General features: G+C 44.2%; 1 protein-coding gene across 1 annotated transcript; it reads right to left on the bottom strand.

Annotated features, from left to right (window-relative positions):
• Positions 1 to 586: 586 nt before the first annotated feature.
• LOC144591792 (FERM domain-containing protein 6-like) lies at positions 587 to 18920 on the bottom strand. Its single transcript, XM_078395811.1, has 6 exons — positions 18739 to 18920; positions 16987 to 17142; positions 15267 to 15332; positions 11914 to 11982; positions 6639 to 6813; positions 587 to 1405 (listed from the first exon to the last, which is right to left on the bottom strand). Exons 1-6 carry the CDS (start codon positions 18859 to 18861, stop codon positions 1053 to 1055), a joined length of 942 nt encoding a protein of 313 aa, XP_078251937.1. The 5' UTR covers positions 18862 to 18920; the 3' UTR covers positions 587 to 1052.
• Positions 18921 to 20493: the final 1573 nt, after the last annotated feature.

Genomic DNA, 20493 nt, shown 5'->3' with positions numbered 1-20493 from the left:
AGCCGGCATTTGGCACACTTGCCTACATTGGAAAGGGTATGGAGTACCAAGGGGTATAGTACATCATGATGCAGCTGTAAAAGTAATTGGTGACACAACAGGATTGGAAACCAGAACCCTTCCACACGTCAAAGAGTCATAGAGCATGGAATCAGCCCTTGGCATGTTCCATCACACCATGTGAATCAGTCCTTGGCCTTTGGCATGTTCCACCACGTTATGTGAATTTTTTTAAATCCCAGACATCTCCTTTAAAGTTTAAAAGATATAACGTGATGAAGTAACTCAGGGGGTCAGGCAGCATCTCCTGAGAAAGTGGATTGGCGGCATTTCAGATCGGGACCTTGCAATACCATGAAGCCAGCCCGAAACATTACTTATTCATGTTCTCCAGAGATACTGTCTGACCTGCTGGGTTTCCTTTTTGTAAACCAGCATCTGCAGTTCCTTTGTGACTCTTTTAAACTTTACCTTGTTTTAAGAACAATTGCTTATACAACACAAGTATGTTACAAAAAAATTACAAATTTATTCTTTAAAAAGTATATTGGTGCAAAATAAAAAGTAAATCAAAAATAAATCTCAGTGGAAAACATACATCAAGATCAAAGCTATTGCTATCAAGATGACCATCCTCCACCATGGTGTTGATGGAGGGCCATACTTAAGGGCGATTCAGGCCAATTATTCCACCCCCGCTTTCTCAGAGAACATTTCTGCTGAGTGGTGTCGCTCAACAAAGTGACTGGTCCCACGGTCTGTTCAAAGTGTAATGAAGCAAAAGCCATTGTCCTTGCTCAGAAAACACTCCTTTGGAGAAATGCAGAACAGAACATGTCACGCCATTCTTGACAAATAAAGAGTCGTGCAAAAGGCAAATTCTATCTCTTCCATTCTCAAAGTGAGATTTGGTTGGCATGCAAGAGAAAAGCCATTGTGTTTGCTGCCTTGTTTGACTTGTTAGTCGCTTCTGTTTGTGCAGCAGTGACTGTGTTAGGGTTTATGGCAGTGATAACAAGGACATGAAGCGGATGCAATGGTGGCTGGCAGCACTATGCAGTTGCATTACCGTCATCCTGTGAGTCGTCCTCCATCCGGTCCTTCCCTCCGCTCTCCACGCCCGAGGTATGGGAGCTGCCGTGGCTGGTTGTTGAGTTGCAGGACTTGAGCTTCCGGTGCAGGATGTGCGCGCTGAAGCTGTCCTCTGGCCCGAGCTCCCGGTGCTTGGTGTCCACCTCAATGCCAGAGGTGTGGGAGCTGCCATGGCTGGCTGTGGAGTGCCTGGAGAGTCGTTTGTGCTTCATGCTGCCCGCGCTGCTGCCACTGGCTCGTGATCGCTTGTCCAGGTGCTCAATGTCCATCTCCATGGTGTCACTGATGTATGATTCCCTGTACTGCTTCTTTTCTGCAAGATAATAATTACATTCAATTCTCCAATGGAGAGTAATACCTCTTCCTATCCCCTGTTCCCCCACACCAGTGCACACACATTTCTCCCAGCATGAAATTACAAGGATGGTGGATGTAGCCCAGATTATCACACGAACCAATCTCCCTTCCATAGACTCATCTACACTTCACACTGCCGTGGCAAGATCCCCAGCATAATGAAGGATGTCTCACTCAGGTCACTCCTCCTTCTCTCCATTGGGCAAGAGGTACAGAGGTGTGAAAGATTTAGGGGCAGTTTCTTCCAAGCTGTTCTCAGGCAACTAAACAGTACTATCACCAACTAGAGCGCTGACCTGACCTACCAGTTAATTAATTGGAGACACTTGGACTATCTTTAATCAGAACTAGCCGGGCGTGGACCCGTTGGGCCCAAACCTCTGCTGCGGGCCACGCAACCCTCCCCCAACTGAGCCTCCCCCGGGGCCGGGGGCGGGCAAGGGGGGAGAGGAAAGGGGAGAGTGAACCACTCACCTCGGCCGGGGGCAGCCAGCAGCAGGAGAGCTCTCCTCGTCCACCCCCCCCCCCCTCATTGACTGCAACTCCCGTAACTTGGGCGGGTCCCGCCCGGGTCCCGCCCCCTCTGAGCAGTAACCCACCCCCAACTGCACACGCGCAGACCCGGCGGCCATCTTGTGTAAGTATTATAAAGTGTAAGAAAATAACTGCAGTTGCTGGTACAAATCGAAGGTATTTATTCACAAAATGCTGGAGTAACTCAGCACGTCAGGCAGCATCTCAGGGGAGAAGGAATGGGTGACGTTTCGGGTCAAGACCCTTCTTCAGTCTGAACGGGCCCCAACGGGCCAAGATCAACGGGCCCCAACTACACAGGCACGGACCCGTTTGTTCTGCGCACGGGCAGATCTGGTGGCCATTTTACGTAAGTATTAGATCAACAGGCCCCAACTGCGCAGGTGCGGACCCGTTGGGTTCCCATTGTGACGTTGAACACGGCTGATGGGCAGGGCAAGTGGAAAAGGGATTTATTAAAATTTTAAAAGGTGATTTTTAAAGTTGAGAAAGTGAAAAACTTTTAAAATATAACAACCATTTGGACCGCAGGCCAATGGTGAATAAGGTGGGCCTGAAATTGTTGCGCTATCGTATACCATTTTGGCTGAAGATACAAACAATCTCCCAGATGTTCTAGTGGCCAGAGATCCTAGGGTGATGGAGGAACTGAAGGAAATTCACATTAGGCAGGAAATGGTGTTGGGTAGACTGATGGGACTGAAGGCTGATAAATCCCCAGGGCCTGACGGTCTGCATCCCAGGGTACTTAAGGAGGTAGCTCTAGAAATCATGGACGCATTGGTAGTGTAGGAAAATAGTGTAGTCTGAAGAAGGGTCTCGACCCGAAACGTCACCCATCTCCTGAGATGCTGCCTGACCTGCTGAGTTACTCCAGCATTTTGTGAAATAAATGGATGCATTGGTGATCATTTTCCAATGTTCCATAGATTGAGGATCAGTTCCTGTGGATTGGAGGGTAGCTAATGTTATCCCACTTTTTAAGGAGGGAGAGAGAAAACAGGAAATTATAGACCAGTTAGTCTGACAACAGTGGTGGGGAAGATGCTGGAGTCAATTATAAAAGAAGAAATTGCGGAGCATTTGGATAGCAGTAACAGGATCGTTTCGAGTCAGCTTGGATTTACGAAGGGGAAATCATGCTTGACTAATCTTCTGGAATTTTGTGAGGATGTAACTAGGAAAATGGACAAGGGAGAACCGGTGGATGTAGTGTACCTTGACTTTCAGAAAGCCTTCGACAAGATCCCACATTGGAGATTAATGTGCAAAATTAGAGCACATGGTATTGGGGTAGGATACTGACATGGATAGAAAATTGGTTGGCAGACAGAGAGCAAAGAGTGGGGATAAATGGGTCCCTTTCAGAATGGCAGGCAGTAACTAGTGGGGTACCGCAAGACTCGGTGCTGGGACCGCAGCTATTTACAATATACATTAATGACTTGGATGAAGGGATTAAAAGTAACATTAGCAAATTTGCAGATGACACAAAGCTGGGTGGCAGTGTGAACTGTGAGGAAGATGCTATGAGGTTGCAGGGTGACTTGGACAGGCTGTGTGAGTGGGCGGATGCATGGCAGATGCAGTTTAATGTGGATAAGTGTGAGGTTATCCACTTTGGTGGTAAGAATAGGAAGGCAGATTATTATCTGAATGGTGTCAAGTTAGGAAAAGGGGATGTACAACGAGATCTGGGTGTCCTAGTGCATCAGTCACTGAAAGGAAGCATGCAGGTAGAGCAGGCAGTGAAGAAAGCCAATGGAATGTTGGCCTTCATAACAAGAGGAGTTGAGTATAGGAGCAAAGAGGTCCTTCTACAGTTGTACAGGGCCCTGGTGAGACCGCGCCTGGAGTACTGTGTGCAGTTTTGGTCTCCAAATTTGAGGAAGGATATTCTTGCTATTGAGGGTGTGCAGCGTAGGTTTACTAGGTTAATTCCCGGAATGGCGGGACTGTCATATGTTGAATGACTGGAGCGACTAGGCTTGTATACACTGGAATTTAGAAGGATGAGAGGGGATCTTATTGAAACATATAAGATGATTAAGGGGTTGGACACGTTAGAGGCAGGAAACATGTTCCCAATGTTGGGGGAGTCCAGAACCAGGGGCCACAGTTTAAGAATAAGGGGTAGGCCATTTAGAACGGAGATGAGGAAAAACTTTTTCAGTCAGAGAGTTGTAAATCTGTGGAATTCTCTGCCTCAGAAGGCAGTGGAGACTAGTTCTCTGAATGCTATCAAGAGAGAGCTAGATAGAGCTCTTAAGGATAGCGGAGTCAGGGGGTATGGGGAGAAGGCAGGAATGGGGTACTGATTGAGAATAATCAGCCATGATCACATTGAATGGTGGTGCTGGCTCGAAGGGCCGAATGGCCTACTCCTGCACCTATTGTCTATTGTCTATTGTACTTCGGGAACAAATCTATCCACAAACCCATATACAAATATATCCACAAACCCACATATATACAAGATGAGAATGTTAGTAATATATATAGATTTACTGGACTTTATCTTGCACGAAACGCTGTACCCTTTATCCTATATCTGTACACTGTGGATGACTTGTTTGCAATTATGTATAGTCTTTTTATTGACTGGATAGCATGCAACAAAAAGCTTTTCACTGTATGTGACAATAATATACTAAGCTAAACACCTTCTCCCACCACCCCAGTCACCCCATTCATGATGCCTGGCTGTCTCAGTTACTCCTGCACTGTGTGTCTTTATTGGTAAACCAGCATCTGCAGTTTCTTGTGTCTACGCCAGTCACACTGTTTCTCCCCCCCCTCCCCCCCTGCCCGTACGCTCATCCCCCATCCCAGTGTCTTACATTTCCCTTTTATCTCCCTCTTTATAAACAATGGGTGCAGGAGGAGGCCATTCGGCCCTTCGAGCCAGCACCACCATTCAATGTGATCATGGCTGATCATTCTCAATCAGTACCCCGTTCCTGCCTTCCCGTAACTCTCCCTCTGGCATTACATTTCACTACCTCACTTCTCTCCCTATCTGACATCCTTTTGTCTCCCTTTCACCATCACAGCCTTTGTCACCCATTCCTCCCATCTGCCAAGCAGCCCGTATCATCTGTACCCATCTATCACTTGCCAGGCTTTGTCTGGCCCCACCTCTCTTTTCCAGCTTTCTTCTCCCTACTTCAAGTCTTGAGAAAGTCCTTGACCCAAAACATCAATTGTCCATTCCCTCCACAGATGCTGCCTGGCCCACTGAGTTCCTCCATAACTGTCTTGCTCAGTAATAATATCTTGTTTCGGGTGACACAGTGGCACAGCTGGTTGAGTTGTTGCCTCAGAGCACCAGAAACCTGGGTTCGATCCTGACCTCGGGTGCTGCCTGTATGGAGTTTGCATGTTCTCCCTGTGACCTCATGGATTTCTGCCAGATGCTCTGGTTTCTTCCCACATACTAAAGACATGCAGGTTTGTAGATTAATTGCCCTCTGAAAATTGCTCCTAGTGTGTAGGGAGTGGATGAAAGGGGGATAATATAGAACTAGTGTGAATGGGTGAACGATGGTCAATAGACAATAGACAATAGGTGCAGGAGTAGGCCATTCAGCCCTTCGAGCCAGCACCGCCATTCAATGCGATCGGCGTGGACTCGGTGTGCCGAAGAGCCCTTGTAATACTGCGTCACTGAGCTGGACTAAAAATAAATGCACCAATATATATTCCCAGAAATTACATGCAAAATGTCCGTTATCTGTCTATAAAAGTGTTAAAATAATTTAAAATGGTAAATTAAACAATCAATAAAATCAGAGCAAATGGAGAGTTAATATCCATTCAAGGTCTTCATGTGCTATGCTTTTCTGAAAAAACATCCATGAATTATCCTAAAAACCAATGGAAAAATTCTGACTTGGCTGGAGGTCAGTCTTGCAGAGGAACTTTACGCACACTCAGATTACACAATTCAGCTGATTGTCACAGCTCTGTGTGAGCACATCAACACTGGGAATATTAAGGCCTTCAAATAAAAACACTACTGAAGGCTTTACAAATTTCAAAAGGATAATGCAATGGATGAAATTAATAAGGCTCACACAGTCTTACAGCATGGAAGGTGGCCTTTCCGTCCAACTTGTCCATGCTGACCAAGATGTCCCATTTCAGCTAGTCCTATTTCCCTCTAAATCTTTCCTATCCATGTACCTGTTTAAATATTGTTATTGAACTTGCATCAACTATCTCCTCTGGAAGCTCGTTCCATATACCCACTACCCTCTATGCGAAAATGTTGCCCCTCAGGTTCCTATTAAGTCTTTTCCCCTTTACTTTAAACCCATGTCTTCTGGTTTTTGATACCCTCACTCTGCATAAAAGACTGTGCATTTACCCTATCTATTCCATTCATGATCTTATACACCTCTGTAAGATCACCCCTCATCCTCCTGCGCTCCAAGGAATAAAGTTCTAGCCTGCCTCACCTCTCCCTTTAGGTCAGATTCCTATTAAATCTTTCCACGTTCACCTTAAACCTATGCTATCTGGTTTGCGAATGCCCTCCCCTGGGAAAAAGATTCTGTGCATTCACCCTACCTTTTCCCCTTAATGATTTTATACACTTCTATAAGATTACCCCATCCGCTCAAAGGAATAAAGTATTCCGGTTTTAACATTACCTTCATTCTCTTCCAGCTTCCTGACCTGTCGTAGGACAGGTTGCAGGTTCATGTAGAGGCGATGGCTGTTACTGAGGAGCTGGAGCAGGTGCCTCGAGCGCATGGGGCAGCCGGTGTAGTAAATGAGTTTCCTGGCTGAAGGCAAACCGTCCGGCAAGATCTCAAACTTCTTCCCCTGGAAACAAACCTGTGCAGTTAGCATGGAGCAAATAAACCCTGTCCAACTTTATACAGAGGACAGACACAAAATGCTGGAGTAACTTAGCGGGACAGGCAACATCTCTGGAGAGAAGGAATGGGTGACGTTTCAAGTCGAGACCCTTACTGAAGAAGGGTCTTGACCCGAAACTTCACCCATTCCTTCTCTCCAGAGACGCTGCCTGTCCCGCTGAGTTACTCCAGCATTTTGTGTCTTATCTTCGTTTTAAACCAGCATCTGCAGTTCCTTCCTACACATTTAAACAGAGGTCGACAGATGCAGTCTTTTGTGAAGAATTATAAACCAATTTAATAATGCAACTTTAAGGTAGTTTAAGGGATTTCTCAGGGTTAATCACAGGTACTGACCCTCGACTGTCAAAGAGATCTATAGGAGGCGCTGCCTCAAAAAGGCAGCCAATATCATACACCCACACCACCCTGGTCACACTCTCATCTCACTACTACCATCGGGAAGAGGTGCAGTAGACTGATAACCATGACCATCAGGTTCAGGAACAGCTTCTCTACAGCAACCATCAGGCTCTTGAACACTACACAACACTCATCTCAGCAACTATAATCTTCTACAGACTGTAGATGCACTACAGACTTTGGTTTTGTACGATTGTGATTATCTTGTATTAGGGTTCATAATTCATTGTATTACTGACTATTAAATGTTGTCTGGGTGTTACTGCATTAACAGGTCTGTTAAGCTGCAGTAAATAAGAATCTCAATGTTCTGTTGCTAGTACACGTGATAAACACTCTTGAATCTTAAATAAAACCGCACTTCTAGAGCCAGAAGGAACCATTACATCGCGTTACCCAGACCCTTTACATTGTGTGCATGTGGTGTCTATGAATAAAAATGAAGGTAGATGGCTAAAATATTTCAAATTCAGATCAGAAAGCCCCACTGGGGCAGCAGGAAGTCATATGGATCCATAGATCCAGCTTCAACCCTGACCTCTATCTGTGTGGACTCTACACGTTCTGCCGATTATAGTGAAGATTTCTTATGGGCATTTTGGCTCCCTCTCTCATTCCAAAGATGTGTTGGTGGGTTATTAATTGACTGTTGTGTATTGCACCTGGAGGAGAGATGTGGCAAAAGAATTGGGGGAGTTGAGGGGCATTTCAAGAGAATCAAAAGTCAAGTCAAAGGAATTTAATTTTTGTATGTACCAATAACCGAACAATAAAATTCTTACTGGCTGCAGTATGGTCATGGGAAATCATTGATGAGGGGGTTAAGATAGTAGCACTGAGGAACTGCTGCCACAACCATAATGGTTTACTTTGTGGTGTGCACAATTCTAGCAAGGGGATGGTTTGGTTTCCGATCTCCTCGGACTCCTGTCTTACTCTGTTCCGTCAGTATCTCGTTGAGCCAAGTGCTGCCTTGAAAACACTGGCAGCCAACCACATCTCATCATCGTAACTTAGCAAAGCTTCGGCCAAAGGTCGAGTGAGAGCTGGAGCAGATTGGCCTCGTGTGGAAGTTTACTTGAATTTACAATGGGTGGAGTTTTGGTCATGCTGCTATACGAAAGATGCCACTAAGCTGGAAAGAATGCAGAAAGGATTTGAGGATGTTGCCAGGACTCAAGGACCTGAGCTATTGGGCAGGCTAGGACTGTATTCCTTGGAGTGCAGGAGATTGAGGGGTGATCTTATAGGGAAAATTATGAGGGGAATAGATAGGGTGAATGCACAGTGTCATTTTCCTGTGGTAGAGGAATCAAAAACTAGAGGCCATAGTTATAAGGTGAGAGGGGAAAGATTTAATAGGAACCCGGGGCCAACTTTTTCTACACAGACGGTGGTGGGTATATGGATCAAGATGCCAGAATAAAAAACTGAGCCAGGTACAATAGCAACATTAATAGCAACATGTAAATAGCAACAAGTACATGGATAGGAAAGGTTTAGAGGGATATGGGCCATGGGCAAATGGGACCAGCTTAGATGGGGCATCTTAGTCGCATGGACGAGTTAGGCCAAAAGGCCAGTTTCCGTTCTCTATGACCCTTGGAAACAAAAGATAGCATCTATGAGCGGTAATTTCTATTTGATAGCACACCTCCAGCACCGTGCTGATGGCTGATTAATGGGATCCGAGTTGGCCGGAGTAGGTTTATCCTGACTTTTGAGAATAGGTCTCACTTTGGAATTGTGTGGAATATTTCCAACACTGCAACTGAATGGAAACATTTTGGCAAGAGCACTGGCTGCTTTCCAACAAATCTCTAGCGTGTAACATCTTCAATGCAAGGTGAATTCTTGTGCAGACTGTGGGAATGAAAACTTGGCAGGGTAGCTGAGCAGATGTGTGGAGATGAACAGCGATTTTCTGAAATTACCGTGTCATGCAGGTATTGAAATTTCTTGGCAGCCTTGTGGTGATGATGAACTCTTCACCAGAGAATTGCCAAGTGGTCAAATTAGGTTGCCACGTGATGTGTGACTGTCACCAAGGGAGGTTATATTGTAGGATGCATGTTCCAAACCGCTGTGTTCACAAGCTATCTATTTGCAGCAAGATACATATAATCTGGCATCCTTGAGAATTTGGTGGTGCCAGACTGCCGAATGTCTGGCGTATTAGATTTTTCAGAGACATGGAAGTTGCAAGATGGCACCGGAATGTGGCAACTCTGAGTGCTGTTCCTGAAGAGGATCTGTTATACTTGTGTAGTGTATGATTTGACTGGATAGCACTTCACCGTATCTAAATTCACGTGACGTTAACCTAAACCAACTAACTACTGCTAATAATGCACCAATGTCTTTAAACTGAGAGCGAGGAAATGGTCCCTGTGTTTTTGTAAGTAATGTGGAAGCGTGGACTCTAAAGCAACATGGAAACAGCGTCCCGGTGAGTTTTAAAAGGATTGTTGAAACAGGGTCCTTGGAAAGTGATTTGGGGAAGGATCCCGATTGTGTTTTCAAGGAGTGTAGCTGGGGCCCACTATTTGCATCGTAGGCAAAACCATTTACAGGAATACAGGAATACAGAGCTTTGCTCGTAAAGGTTATAATTCACTGGATTGCAATCACAATACGCAGCCTAATGTCATTGAGCTCTCGAGTCATAGAGCTGTACAGAATGGAAACAGGTCCTTCAGCCCACCTTGTCCGTGCCGATCAAGTTAACATTCTGGGCTAGTCACAATTGCTTGTATTTGTCCCTCGAAAATCCTTCCTATCCATATACCTATCCAAATGATTTTTAAAAGCCATAATTGCATCAGCTTCTGTAGCTTCCTCGAGCGGCTCATTCCAGATACGGACTACCCTTAGAGTGAAAAAACTGCCCTTAACGTCCCTGGAAAATCTCTCCCCTCAGGCATATGCCCTCTAGTTTTAGAATCCTGTCCTCAGTTAAAGGAAACAGGCTGAGCTTTCACAATAACCATGTCCACCAAGATCTCGTACACCTAAATAAGTTCATCCCTCGGTGTCCTACGCTCCAAAGGAAGATGTCCCATTTATTCAATCTCTCCTGACAACCCAAGTCCACAAACCAAAGCAACAACCTTGCAAATCTCTTCTGCACTTTTCCCAACTTAATAACATTGTTGATTTCAAGTCCACCACTTCACCTCGGTTTTGCAAATTTATACACATGTAAAAACTTATTCAAATATCCTATCCACAATAAAGCTATATTTCAACTGTGCATTGGTGAATGGTACTTACACGAATTATGTTAGAAAGTGCAAGCGCTGTCTGGTAGATGGAGTGTGTTTCTTGAAGTGAGAGGTGGAGGAGAGAGGGAGGGACAGAATTTGAAAAGCCACTCAATGGTGTGGTTTATACAGGACAAGGCAATTGCACTGAAGGAAGTTTTGGCTAAACTAAGAGTTCCATTATATGTACTTATCTCTGTAATAATCCAATATCATGAAGCTAAAAGAGCAGGAAAAAAAATTAACTTGGTTGTGTTTATTGTTATGATTCCTGCTTTCTTATCTTGTAAACTGGATAAGTAGCAAAAAGCCATCCACACTTCTGGAAAGGATTGCTACTCTGTTAATATTATATTGTGCACATCGCCAGTTTATCGATGTGTATTTTTAGAGAACTTGTATCTCGCCTCTTCACGTATAGACAAAAATGGTATATATCATAAAATAGCAAATATTAAGAAATATAGAGGATCAATTTTACATGAATCAGTTTTTGGCCATCAAGGGAGATGAAGAGTCAGTGTACAAGAGAGAGATAGAACTTCTAGTTGAGTTGCGTCACAATAACAATCTCTCGCTCAATATCAACAAGACCAAGGAACTTATCATTGATCAGAAAGGAGAAATCAGGAGGCAACATGTTTGTTTTCATTGGTGGGCTGTTGGCAGAGAGAGTTAGTAGCTTCAAATTCCTGGCCATTAACATCTCTGATGACTTGTTCTGGGGAGAAGGCCCGCCACCGCCTCTATTTTCTTCGAAGTTTAAAGAGATTTGGCATTTATCCGAATGTGCTCACAGTCTTCTACAGAGGCACTGTGAAAAGTATCCTCACTGGTTGCAACATGGCCTGGTGCAGCAAATGCGACACACAGGAATGCAAGAGACAGCAGAGTGGTGGACTCAGCCCTCCACTCCATCAAAAGTATCTGTACAAGGCGCTGCCTCAGGAAGGTAGCATCTATCCCCAAGAATCGCCACCGCCCAGGCCATGCCCTCTTCTCGCTGCTACCGTCAGGCAGGAGGTACAGAAGCCTAAAGTCCCACACCACCAGGTTCAGGAAAAGCCACTTTCCTCAATCAGGTTCTTGACCCAAACGGCACAATTCTAATCCTATCTCGACCAATGCTATGCACCTCCTCTTGCAATACCATGGACTTGTAGGGGGTTTTAAAAATTATGTTTTTGCACAGTCATCTTCTTTCTTTTAGAACATTGTGTGTAATTCATGTATAATTTGTTTTTGTGGGCTCTCTGAACCCCTTCCTTCCCAGATTTCCACGGAGACAGGCAACCATTATTGCAAGGAAATACTGTAGATTCCCCTTCTTCTTCAAGTCAGTGGGAAGAATAGATGTGCTAGAAAAATTTCCGACTTACCACAAACACAAGCTTGCCAACGTTAGACCAAGGAAAATCATACAACAACTGTTTCGATTCACCCACAACCTGGAAAAAATGACATGGTGTGAGAAATACAGGCAGTCTGTGTCCTGATCGCACTTCTTTGGCACCGAGGTGAAAAGAGCAAGGAAGGAGTGTTAGAGTCAGAGTTTTACAGCATGGAAACAAGCCCTTCAACTCACCCTGTTCATGCTGGACAAGTTGGCGTACTGGGCTAAACCCATTTGCCTGCATTTGGCCGATAGCCCCCTAAACCCTTCCTGAACAGATATCTGTTTAAATGCCTCAAAATTCACAAATGTATCTGCTTCTATAGCTTCCTCTGGCAGCTCATTCCAGATACAGGCAATCCTCTGAGTGAAAAGTTTGTCGCTGAGGTCCCTCTTCAAGTTTTCCCCTCTCACCTTAAGTCTATGCCCCATAGTTTTATAATTCTTTACTCTGGGGGGAAAAAGATTGCGAATGTTCACTTTATCCATGCCACACATGATCTTGTACACCTCAATGAGGTCACCTTTCAGCCTCCTATGCTCCAAGACAAAAAAGTCCCAGCCTATCCAACCTCGCCCTATTTCTCAGGCCTGCAAGCCCAGGTAACACCCTGGTGAATCTCTTCTGCACCTTTTCCAATTTAATGGCATTCCAATGACAGAACTGCACACGGTACACCATTGTGTAAATATCGCTGGCCACATACAAACTGGAGGAACAGCATCTCATATTCTGCTTATGTGGCTTACAACCTAATGGTATGAACGTTGAATTTTCCAACTTTAGCTAACTTACCTACAAACAACCTCCCACACCACACCCCCCCCCCTTTTCATTAATTAATTCATTTATTCCTTCCACCTTTCTTCCCTATGCCCTACTAGGATTCACACCCATTTTCAACTTCCTCTTATCCCCTGTCCTTCCACCTATATTCCTTCACGATCTTCATCTATCCTTGCTTCACACCATGTCCTTTCATCTCTGGCCTTTGTCCAACCATCTACCAATCAAACCCACCCCTCCCCCCCCCACTTGTATTCATCTCTCACTCGCCAGGCTATTCCCTGCCCCCACCTCTCATCCAGCTTTCTTCCCCTCCACTCCCCACCCACTACAATCAGTTTGAAGAAGGATTCCGACCCGAAACGTCAAGTATCCATGTTCTCCAGAGATACTGCCTGACCTGCTGAGATACTCCAGCACTTTGTATCTTTTTAACAAAGTCAAAGACTTGTCATTCCTTCTTCTCCCTCCTGCCATCCAGTAGAAGGTACAGAAGTTTTGAAGAAGCACACCACCAGACTCAGGAACAGCTTTTTCCCCTCTGTTTTCAGGCTTTTGAATGGTCCTTCCATAAACTCGGGGTACTGTCCAATTCACCTCTACCCCATTGAGGACATTGAAATTTGTGTCTTCCCCCTTTACTCTTTCTATTGTATTTGAGTTGGACTTGATTGTATTTATGTATGGAAGTCTGATCTGTTTTTAAAACAAAGCTTTTCACTGTACCTCAGTGCACGTGACAATTATAAAGCTCAACCCAACTTATGTACTCAACTCAATGATGCAGCTGTGAATAATCGAGAGAATCAATATTGGTTATTGTGCAAATCCATTTCCCTAGCCCATATTGTTTCAATGAATATCAAAGTAAAACTCAAAGCCTGAGTTCTGTAAAGACCATGAGAGTAAAGCACAAACAGCTGAACATTGTTTCTAGTTAAAGTCGATGGCTCAGAAAAAATTGAGCATTTTAGACCGATTCTAATTTTGGATATGCTACGGAACTACTGCGGAACTAAACATTACAGTGATTATACTGCAATTATGCTGCACATTAGTCCTCTCCTGCCTTCTGTGAATCACACAGGGCAGAAGTTAAAACAACACAAAACTAACTTTGTCTTCTTCAAGCAAAGCTGCTAATTTTGTGAACAACCAATATAAATGTAGAAATTTTAAAGAAGGAGGATTTCATTCGAGTCAGATAAACTGTGCCATCAGCCATTTGCAGTGCACTGAGAATCTTAGAGCTGAGTGGTTTCGTGGAATGGGTGTGTGTTTAAGTTCTTTAATGAACCATGTTATCCAGACCAGAAGAAATTCCTTTACGCTGATTCTCTGCAGACGAGGAGTTTCCCTTTCCTGACACTGGCATAATCTCCACCCCTGCGGCCGACACAGGAAGCAATTCCAATGAAGTTCAACTGAAATTGTTACCTTTAAGTAAAACAACAGCAATGTGATATGAAAAAAAGGGCAAAAGAATTTAAAGTAAAAGCAAAAAGCACCAAAATGCTGGCGGAACTCAGCGGGTCACGCAGCAACTGTAGAGCGAATGGACATGGAACTTTGGGGATTTTAGTTTAGAAATATGGCATGAAAACAGGCCCTTAAACCCACCGAGTCCACACTGTGTAGCCCATTTCCCTCTAAATCCTTCCTATTCGCATATGTGTCCATAACTGACTTTTAAAGGTGTAATTGTATCCACTTCTATGGCTTCCTCTAGACAGCTCATTCCAGATGCGGACTGCCCTCAGAGTGAAAACATTGCGCATGAGGTCCCTCTTAAATCTCTCCCCTGTCACCTTAAGCGTATTCCCTCTATTTTTAGAGTCCTCTACCCTGCGAAAAAGACTGTGAGCGTTCACTTTATCCATGCTCCTCATGATCTTGTATACCTCAATAAGGTCAGCTATGCATCCTACACTCTAAAGAAAAAAGTCTCAGTCTATCCAACCTCTGACTATAAGTCCACAAATGTATCTGCTTCTATAACTTCCTCTGGCATCTCTTTCCAGATACAGGCAATTCCCTGAGTGAAGGTTTTTCCTGAGCTCTTAAATCTTTCCCCTCTCACCTTAAGTCAATACCCTATAGTTTTAGAATCTTTTACTCTGGGGGTGGGGGGGGGGCGGGTGGTGGGGGGGGGGGGGGGGGGTGGGAACATTGCGAGTGTTTTTATCTATGCTATTCATTATCTTGTACACCACAATGAGGTTACCTTTCAGCCTCCTACGCTCCAAGAAAAAAGTCCCAGCCTAACTAACCTCAGTCTATTACTCAGGCCTGCAAGCCGATGTAACATTCCAGTGAATCTTTTCTGCACCCTTTCCAACTATCCTTCTGACAGCTGGGCGACCAGAACTACATATAACCACACGCTGTGCAATGCAATCTTTATCCCCAGGAATAATCAGCCCTTACAAAGTAGTGCATGGCAAAGCTATTGAGCTGTTTTGGCATTTGCACCATCCTCCATCAACAGAGCTCCTGTTTACCTACACAGAAATTCAAGACTTCAATTGGACTTGAACTGTTTTGCATCTTACCTGAAATATCTGAAGTCCTTGAAGGGTTAAACCCAGCATCAGTGAGGCATCAATCTCTCTCTTATCCTAAACAGAACAAAGTAAAATCAGACGACGTTCCTGTGCAGCAAACATTGTTGCAATTCCTTCTCCTGATTAAAATTAAAATTAAATGTCCCTCGGCCAATATTTCACTAGAGTCATAGAGCATGGAAACAGACCTTTCGGCTCAACTGGCCCATGTCGACCATGATGCCCCATCCCACTTGCCTGTGTTCTGCCCTCTTGTATTATGGTTGTTGATGTGTTATTGATTATTATATATTTATCCATGCGTTTTCCATTAACACACATGGTAAGCTGCAGCAAGCAACAATTTCATTGTTCAGTTGCCAGTACATAAGACAATTAAATTCTCTTGACTTGACCCTTCTAATTTGGGAGGCAAGGTTTGCGTGTAGGTACAGATTAATAAGAGTTTACATGTAAAAGAATGGGCTGCTCAAAAGGCAGGTTTATCCCAGTGTACTCTTTACTCTTCTGTGTTAAACAATAACAGGGAAGCAGATTAATTTTATTGCAACCCAGCAAACAGCAACATAACATTCAAGTCTATTTTTGTTTATACGTTACTGCACCTCTAATGAATTGTGAAGGCAAATCAACCAAGCCTAATGCTGATCATGCTGTGACCAACTCTTAGGTTTGGGTGGCCTCAACTGTTGCTAAATAAAAATAGAAAACAAGATACTGAAGCCACGGATGTGACCTATATAGCATTTGACTAAATATTATCACTTGCAGTAAACGCTGCTCCCTCCACGAGTCTGTACCTTAACGATGGAATCTCAACCTACTAATCTCCATCCCTGAATCACTTATTATACAGTCACAAACCACAATTTAGAGTCACAGAGCTATACAGCATGGACATGTACAGCATGGCCCTTCAACTTACCTTGTTCATGCCAAGGAAGTTGACATACAGGGCTGATCCCATTTGTCTGCATTGGTCCATTAACCTTCTAAACCCTTCCGATACAAATCTGTCCAAATGTCCTGTAATTGTATTCACTTCAATAGCTTCCTCCGGCAGCTCATTCCAGATATGGACTACCCTCAGAGTGAAAAATTTGCCCCCGAGGTGATTCTTAAATCTCTCCCATTTCACCTTAGGCCTACGCGGTAAAAAATATATAACTGGAGTTCCACTCGCTCTTTCATCTCCAACACAACATGCATTGCTTTATCATTTACCTGGACTGTGACTTGCCCAAACTACGGTTGGCAACACTGGTGGGACTGCAGGCAGCCATTCCAAAGACCTGGTCACAGATAACCTTCCCAAGTTGGGAAGACAGTCAGACAAAAAGAAAATGGATAATTCTTTCAGGTCGTCTGCACTGTCAATAAACATTCAGAGTATCCTGTTCAACTGAAGCTGCAAGTTACACTGCCAGAGGAAGTAGTTGACACTTCTGGATAGGTACATGGATAGGAAAGGTTTAGAGGGATATGGGACAAACCCATGCAAATGGAATTAGCACAGATGGGGCCACTTGGTCGGCATGGACAAGAATGGGGTTAAGAGGGAAAAATAGATCAGCCATGATAGAAAGATGGAGTAGATTGAATGGCCAAATGGCCTAATTCTGCTCCTTTGTCTTACGGTCTTATGGATGAATTGGGCCAAAGGACCCGTTTACATGCTCTATGACTCTCTGTACATTCTGCTCCTTACCTTATACAGTCTGTAATAATGAACAGCTACATCCTCCAACTGGACAGCCTCTTTGACGTATTTGAGATGTGCTTCTGTGGCTGTAAGTGCATACTGGTCCTTGTGCATATTTGGAATGTGTTTCAAAATATACTCCTTGCCCCGCTTGGTAACCACCTACAGGTGTAAATTTTAGATCCAGCATCAGTTTGCATCTTATTATTTGATCTTTGATACTCCATAATCCAAAAATCACACTGATCCCAAAACAACATTGCACGAGGGAACTTTACAAGGATAAAGGAACTTTACACGGATATGACCTTTACAAGGTCATAAAGCCATAAGTGATAGGAGCAGAATTAGTCCATTCAGCCCATCAAGTCTACTCCGCCATTGAATCATGGCTGATCTATCTCTCCCTCCTAACCCCATTCTCCTGCCTTCTCCCCAGAACCCCTGACACCTGGATTAATCAAGAATCTATCTCTGCCTTAAAAATATCAATTGAATTGGCCTCCACAGCCTTCTGTGGCAAAGAATTCCACAGATTCACCACCCTCTGACTAAAGAAATTGCTCCTCATCTCCTTCCTAAAGGAACGTCCTTTAATTCTGAGGCTGTGACCTATAGTTCTAGACTCCCCCACTAGTGGAAACATCCTCTCCACATCCACTCTATCCAAGCCTTTCACTATTCTGTACGTTTCAATGAGGTCCCCCTCATTCTTCTAAACTCCAGCGAGTACAGGCCCAGTGCCGATAAACGCTCATCATATGTTAACCCACTCATTCCTGGGATCATTCATGTAAACCTCCTCTGGACCCTCTCCACATCCACACCCTTCCTCAGACATGGCGGACAAAATTGCTCACACTACTCCAAATGCCGCATGACCAGCGTCTAAAAGAATCTCAGCATTGCATCCTAGTTTTTGTTTTCTAGCCCTCTGGAAACAAACGCTAGCTTTGAGTTTGCTCCTGCCCCAAAGTGTAAACAGTGGAATTTAGCCCACTACTATCATAGAACATGAAATAGAGCAGCACAAGATTAGACCTTTCGGCCCACAATGGCTGTGCCGAACACAATGCCAAGGCCAACACTTACCTGCCAGTACATAGTCCATACCCCTCCATTCTGTGCATACCTGTGTCTATGTAAAAATCTCTTAATGGCATTGGCCATCATATTTGCCTTCACCACCACACTCGGCAGCATGTTCCAGAAACTAACACCCTCTGTGTCAGAAACTTCCCACACATATCATGTTTAAACTTTCCCCTCTTAACTTAGTATTTGATAAAGGGGAAAAAGGTTCTGACTGTCTCCCCTATCTATGCCTCCCATAATTTTATATATTTCTATCAAGTCTCCACTCAACCTCTAGCGTTCCAGAAAAAATAATCAAAGTCTGTCCAACCTCTCCCTGGAGCTAACAACCCCTAATCCAGGCATCATTCTGTTAAACCTTCTCTGCACCCTTTCCAAAGACTCCACATCCTTCCTGTATTGGGCAACCAGAACTGCATGCAATACACTTCTGTAATGTTCAAGCAAATACTCATTTGTAATCATTTGTACAACCATGTTCAGTTACACACTGATGTTAAAGCCGCCTCAGCTTTCAGTGGAATTTCAAATAGAACTTAAATGTTTCCAAAAAAATCTTGGTTTCCAGATTCTTCAGCTCTTGTGAGTTGGCACCACACCGAATCACTGGCGTTCTGGGTTCCATGTTCATATAAAGAGATAAAGGTTTTAGGTTGTTCTTACCCAAGGAGGGAAGTAAGCTTCAGGCTCAAAGTATTTCCCATAATGTTTGTGGCGTTTGTGGTTTCCGAGGTCCGCTTGCAAGGCATAGGCAGCAAGGAGAAAGTATGCCTCTTCACGAAGCATGCACTGGGACTGGAGAACCTGTTTCCGGAGATGCCAGTAATAATAGTATCTTGCTGTTTTGTCGCTGCAAAGGGAGATTGAAGAGATTAGAATCAATGGCCGCTGTATATCCATGTACCTATCCAAAAAAAATGTAAATACCACGCTCATATTTGCCTCAACCACCACCTCCAGCAGCACTTTCCAGACACCCACCACCCTCTGTGTAAAACAACTTGCTCAGCACATCTCCTTTAAACTTTGCCCCTCTCACCTTAAAGCTATGCCCTTTAGTATTTGATTTTTTCATACTGGGGAAAAAGATTCTGATTGTTTACCTTATCTATGCCTCTCATAATTAAATTCTATAACCATGTCCCTCGTGATCTTGTACACCTCGATAAGGTCACCCCTCAGCCTTCTGCACTCCAAAAGAAAAAGAAGTCCAAGGGCTTTAAAGGCATTATGTGAAGAGTGGTTTTGGGGAAGGCTGTGATAGATTCATGAACGGGATGATCGAATCGAGATTTAGGACAGAAATGGGACGCGGTATCAGTAGGCAGAACCCTTTGCCGTAATTTTTCAGATTCTTCTTGCACTGTTTCTTGTGCAGATAATGAGGAAATAGTTATAGAATATAAGCAAATGGCAAAACAGTTTCACTTCAGCTTGGATTAAAGACACGAGTCATTCCACTGAAGCAACAGGAACATTTGTGCACGCTCCAAAATATTTCATTACTGAATATTGATAGACACTAAAATTTGTATTTTAAAATTTAACAGTTGTAAACTAATTTACAACTATCCAGTAGACATTTCCCTCTCTATCCCCTCCCCCTTCCCAGTTCTCCCACTAGTCTTCCTGTCTCGGACACTCTAACTTCAGATAGTCCCTGCTTTCCCTCTCTATCCCCTCCCCCTTCCCAGTTCTCCCACTAGTCTTCCTGTCTCGGACACTCTAACTTCAAATAGTCCCTGCTTTCCCTTTCTATCCCCTCCCCAGTTCTCCCACTAGTCTTCCTGTCTCCGACTCTAACTTTAGATAGTCCCTGCTTTCCCTCTCTATCCCCTTCCCCTTCCCAGTTCTCCCACTAGTTTCCTGTCTCGGACACTCTAACTTCAAATAGTCCCTGCTTTCCCTTTCTATCCCCTCCCCAGTTCTCCCACTAGTCTTCCTGTCTCCGACTCTAACTTCAAATAGTCCCTGCTTTCCCTTTCTATCCCCTCCCCAGTTCTCCCACTAGTCTTCCTGTCCCCGACTCTAACTTCAGATAGTTCCTGCTTTCCCTTTCTATCCCCTCCCCAGTTCTTCCACTAGTTTCCTGTCTCCGACACTCTAACTTCACATAGTCCCTGCTTTCCCTCTCTATCCCCTCCCCCTTCCCAGTTCTCCCACTAATCTTCTTGTCTCCGACTACATCCTATCTTTGTCCCGGCCCCTCCCCTGACATCATTCAGAAGAAGGGTCTCGACCCGAAACGTCACCCATTCCTTCTCTCCAGAGATGCTCCCTGACCCGCTGAGTTACTCCAGCATTTTGTGTCTACCTTCGATTTAAACCAGCATCTGCAGTTTTTTTCTCCTACATCTATCCAGTGCTGTTTTTTGCAGACACAATCTGTTGCTGTTACACATGTAACAGCTCACGCAA

This window comes from Rhinoraja longicauda, unplaced genomic scaffold (assembly GCF_053455715.1).
Source record: "Rhinoraja longicauda isolate Sanriku21f unplaced genomic scaffold, sRhiLon1.1 Scf001915, whole genome shotgun sequence".
Lineage (NCBI taxonomy): Eukaryota > Metazoa > Chordata > Chondrichthyes > Rajiformes > Arhynchobatidae > Rhinoraja > Rhinoraja longicauda.
Note: the sequence above shows the minus strand (reverse complement) of the source record. Positions and strands in the feature narration are given on the sequence as shown.

What these genes read in the sequence shown, in the direction of transcription:
- LOC144591792 (XM_078395811.1), bottom strand. Translation starts at nt 18,861, where the DNA reads ATGCTTCGTGAAGAGGCATACTTTCTCCTTGCTGCCTATGCCTTGCAA. An exon ending in ATTATTACAGACTGTATAAG is followed by an intron (nt 15,333 to 16,986) that starts GTAAGGAGCAGA and finishes TGTTCTGTTTAG; the next exon opens with GATAAGAGAGAGATTGATGC. An exon ending in GAAGCTGGAAGAGAATGAAG is followed by an intron (nt 1,406 to 6,638) that starts GTAATGTTAAAA and finishes ATTATCTTGCAG; the next exon opens with AAAAGAAGCAGTACAGGGAA.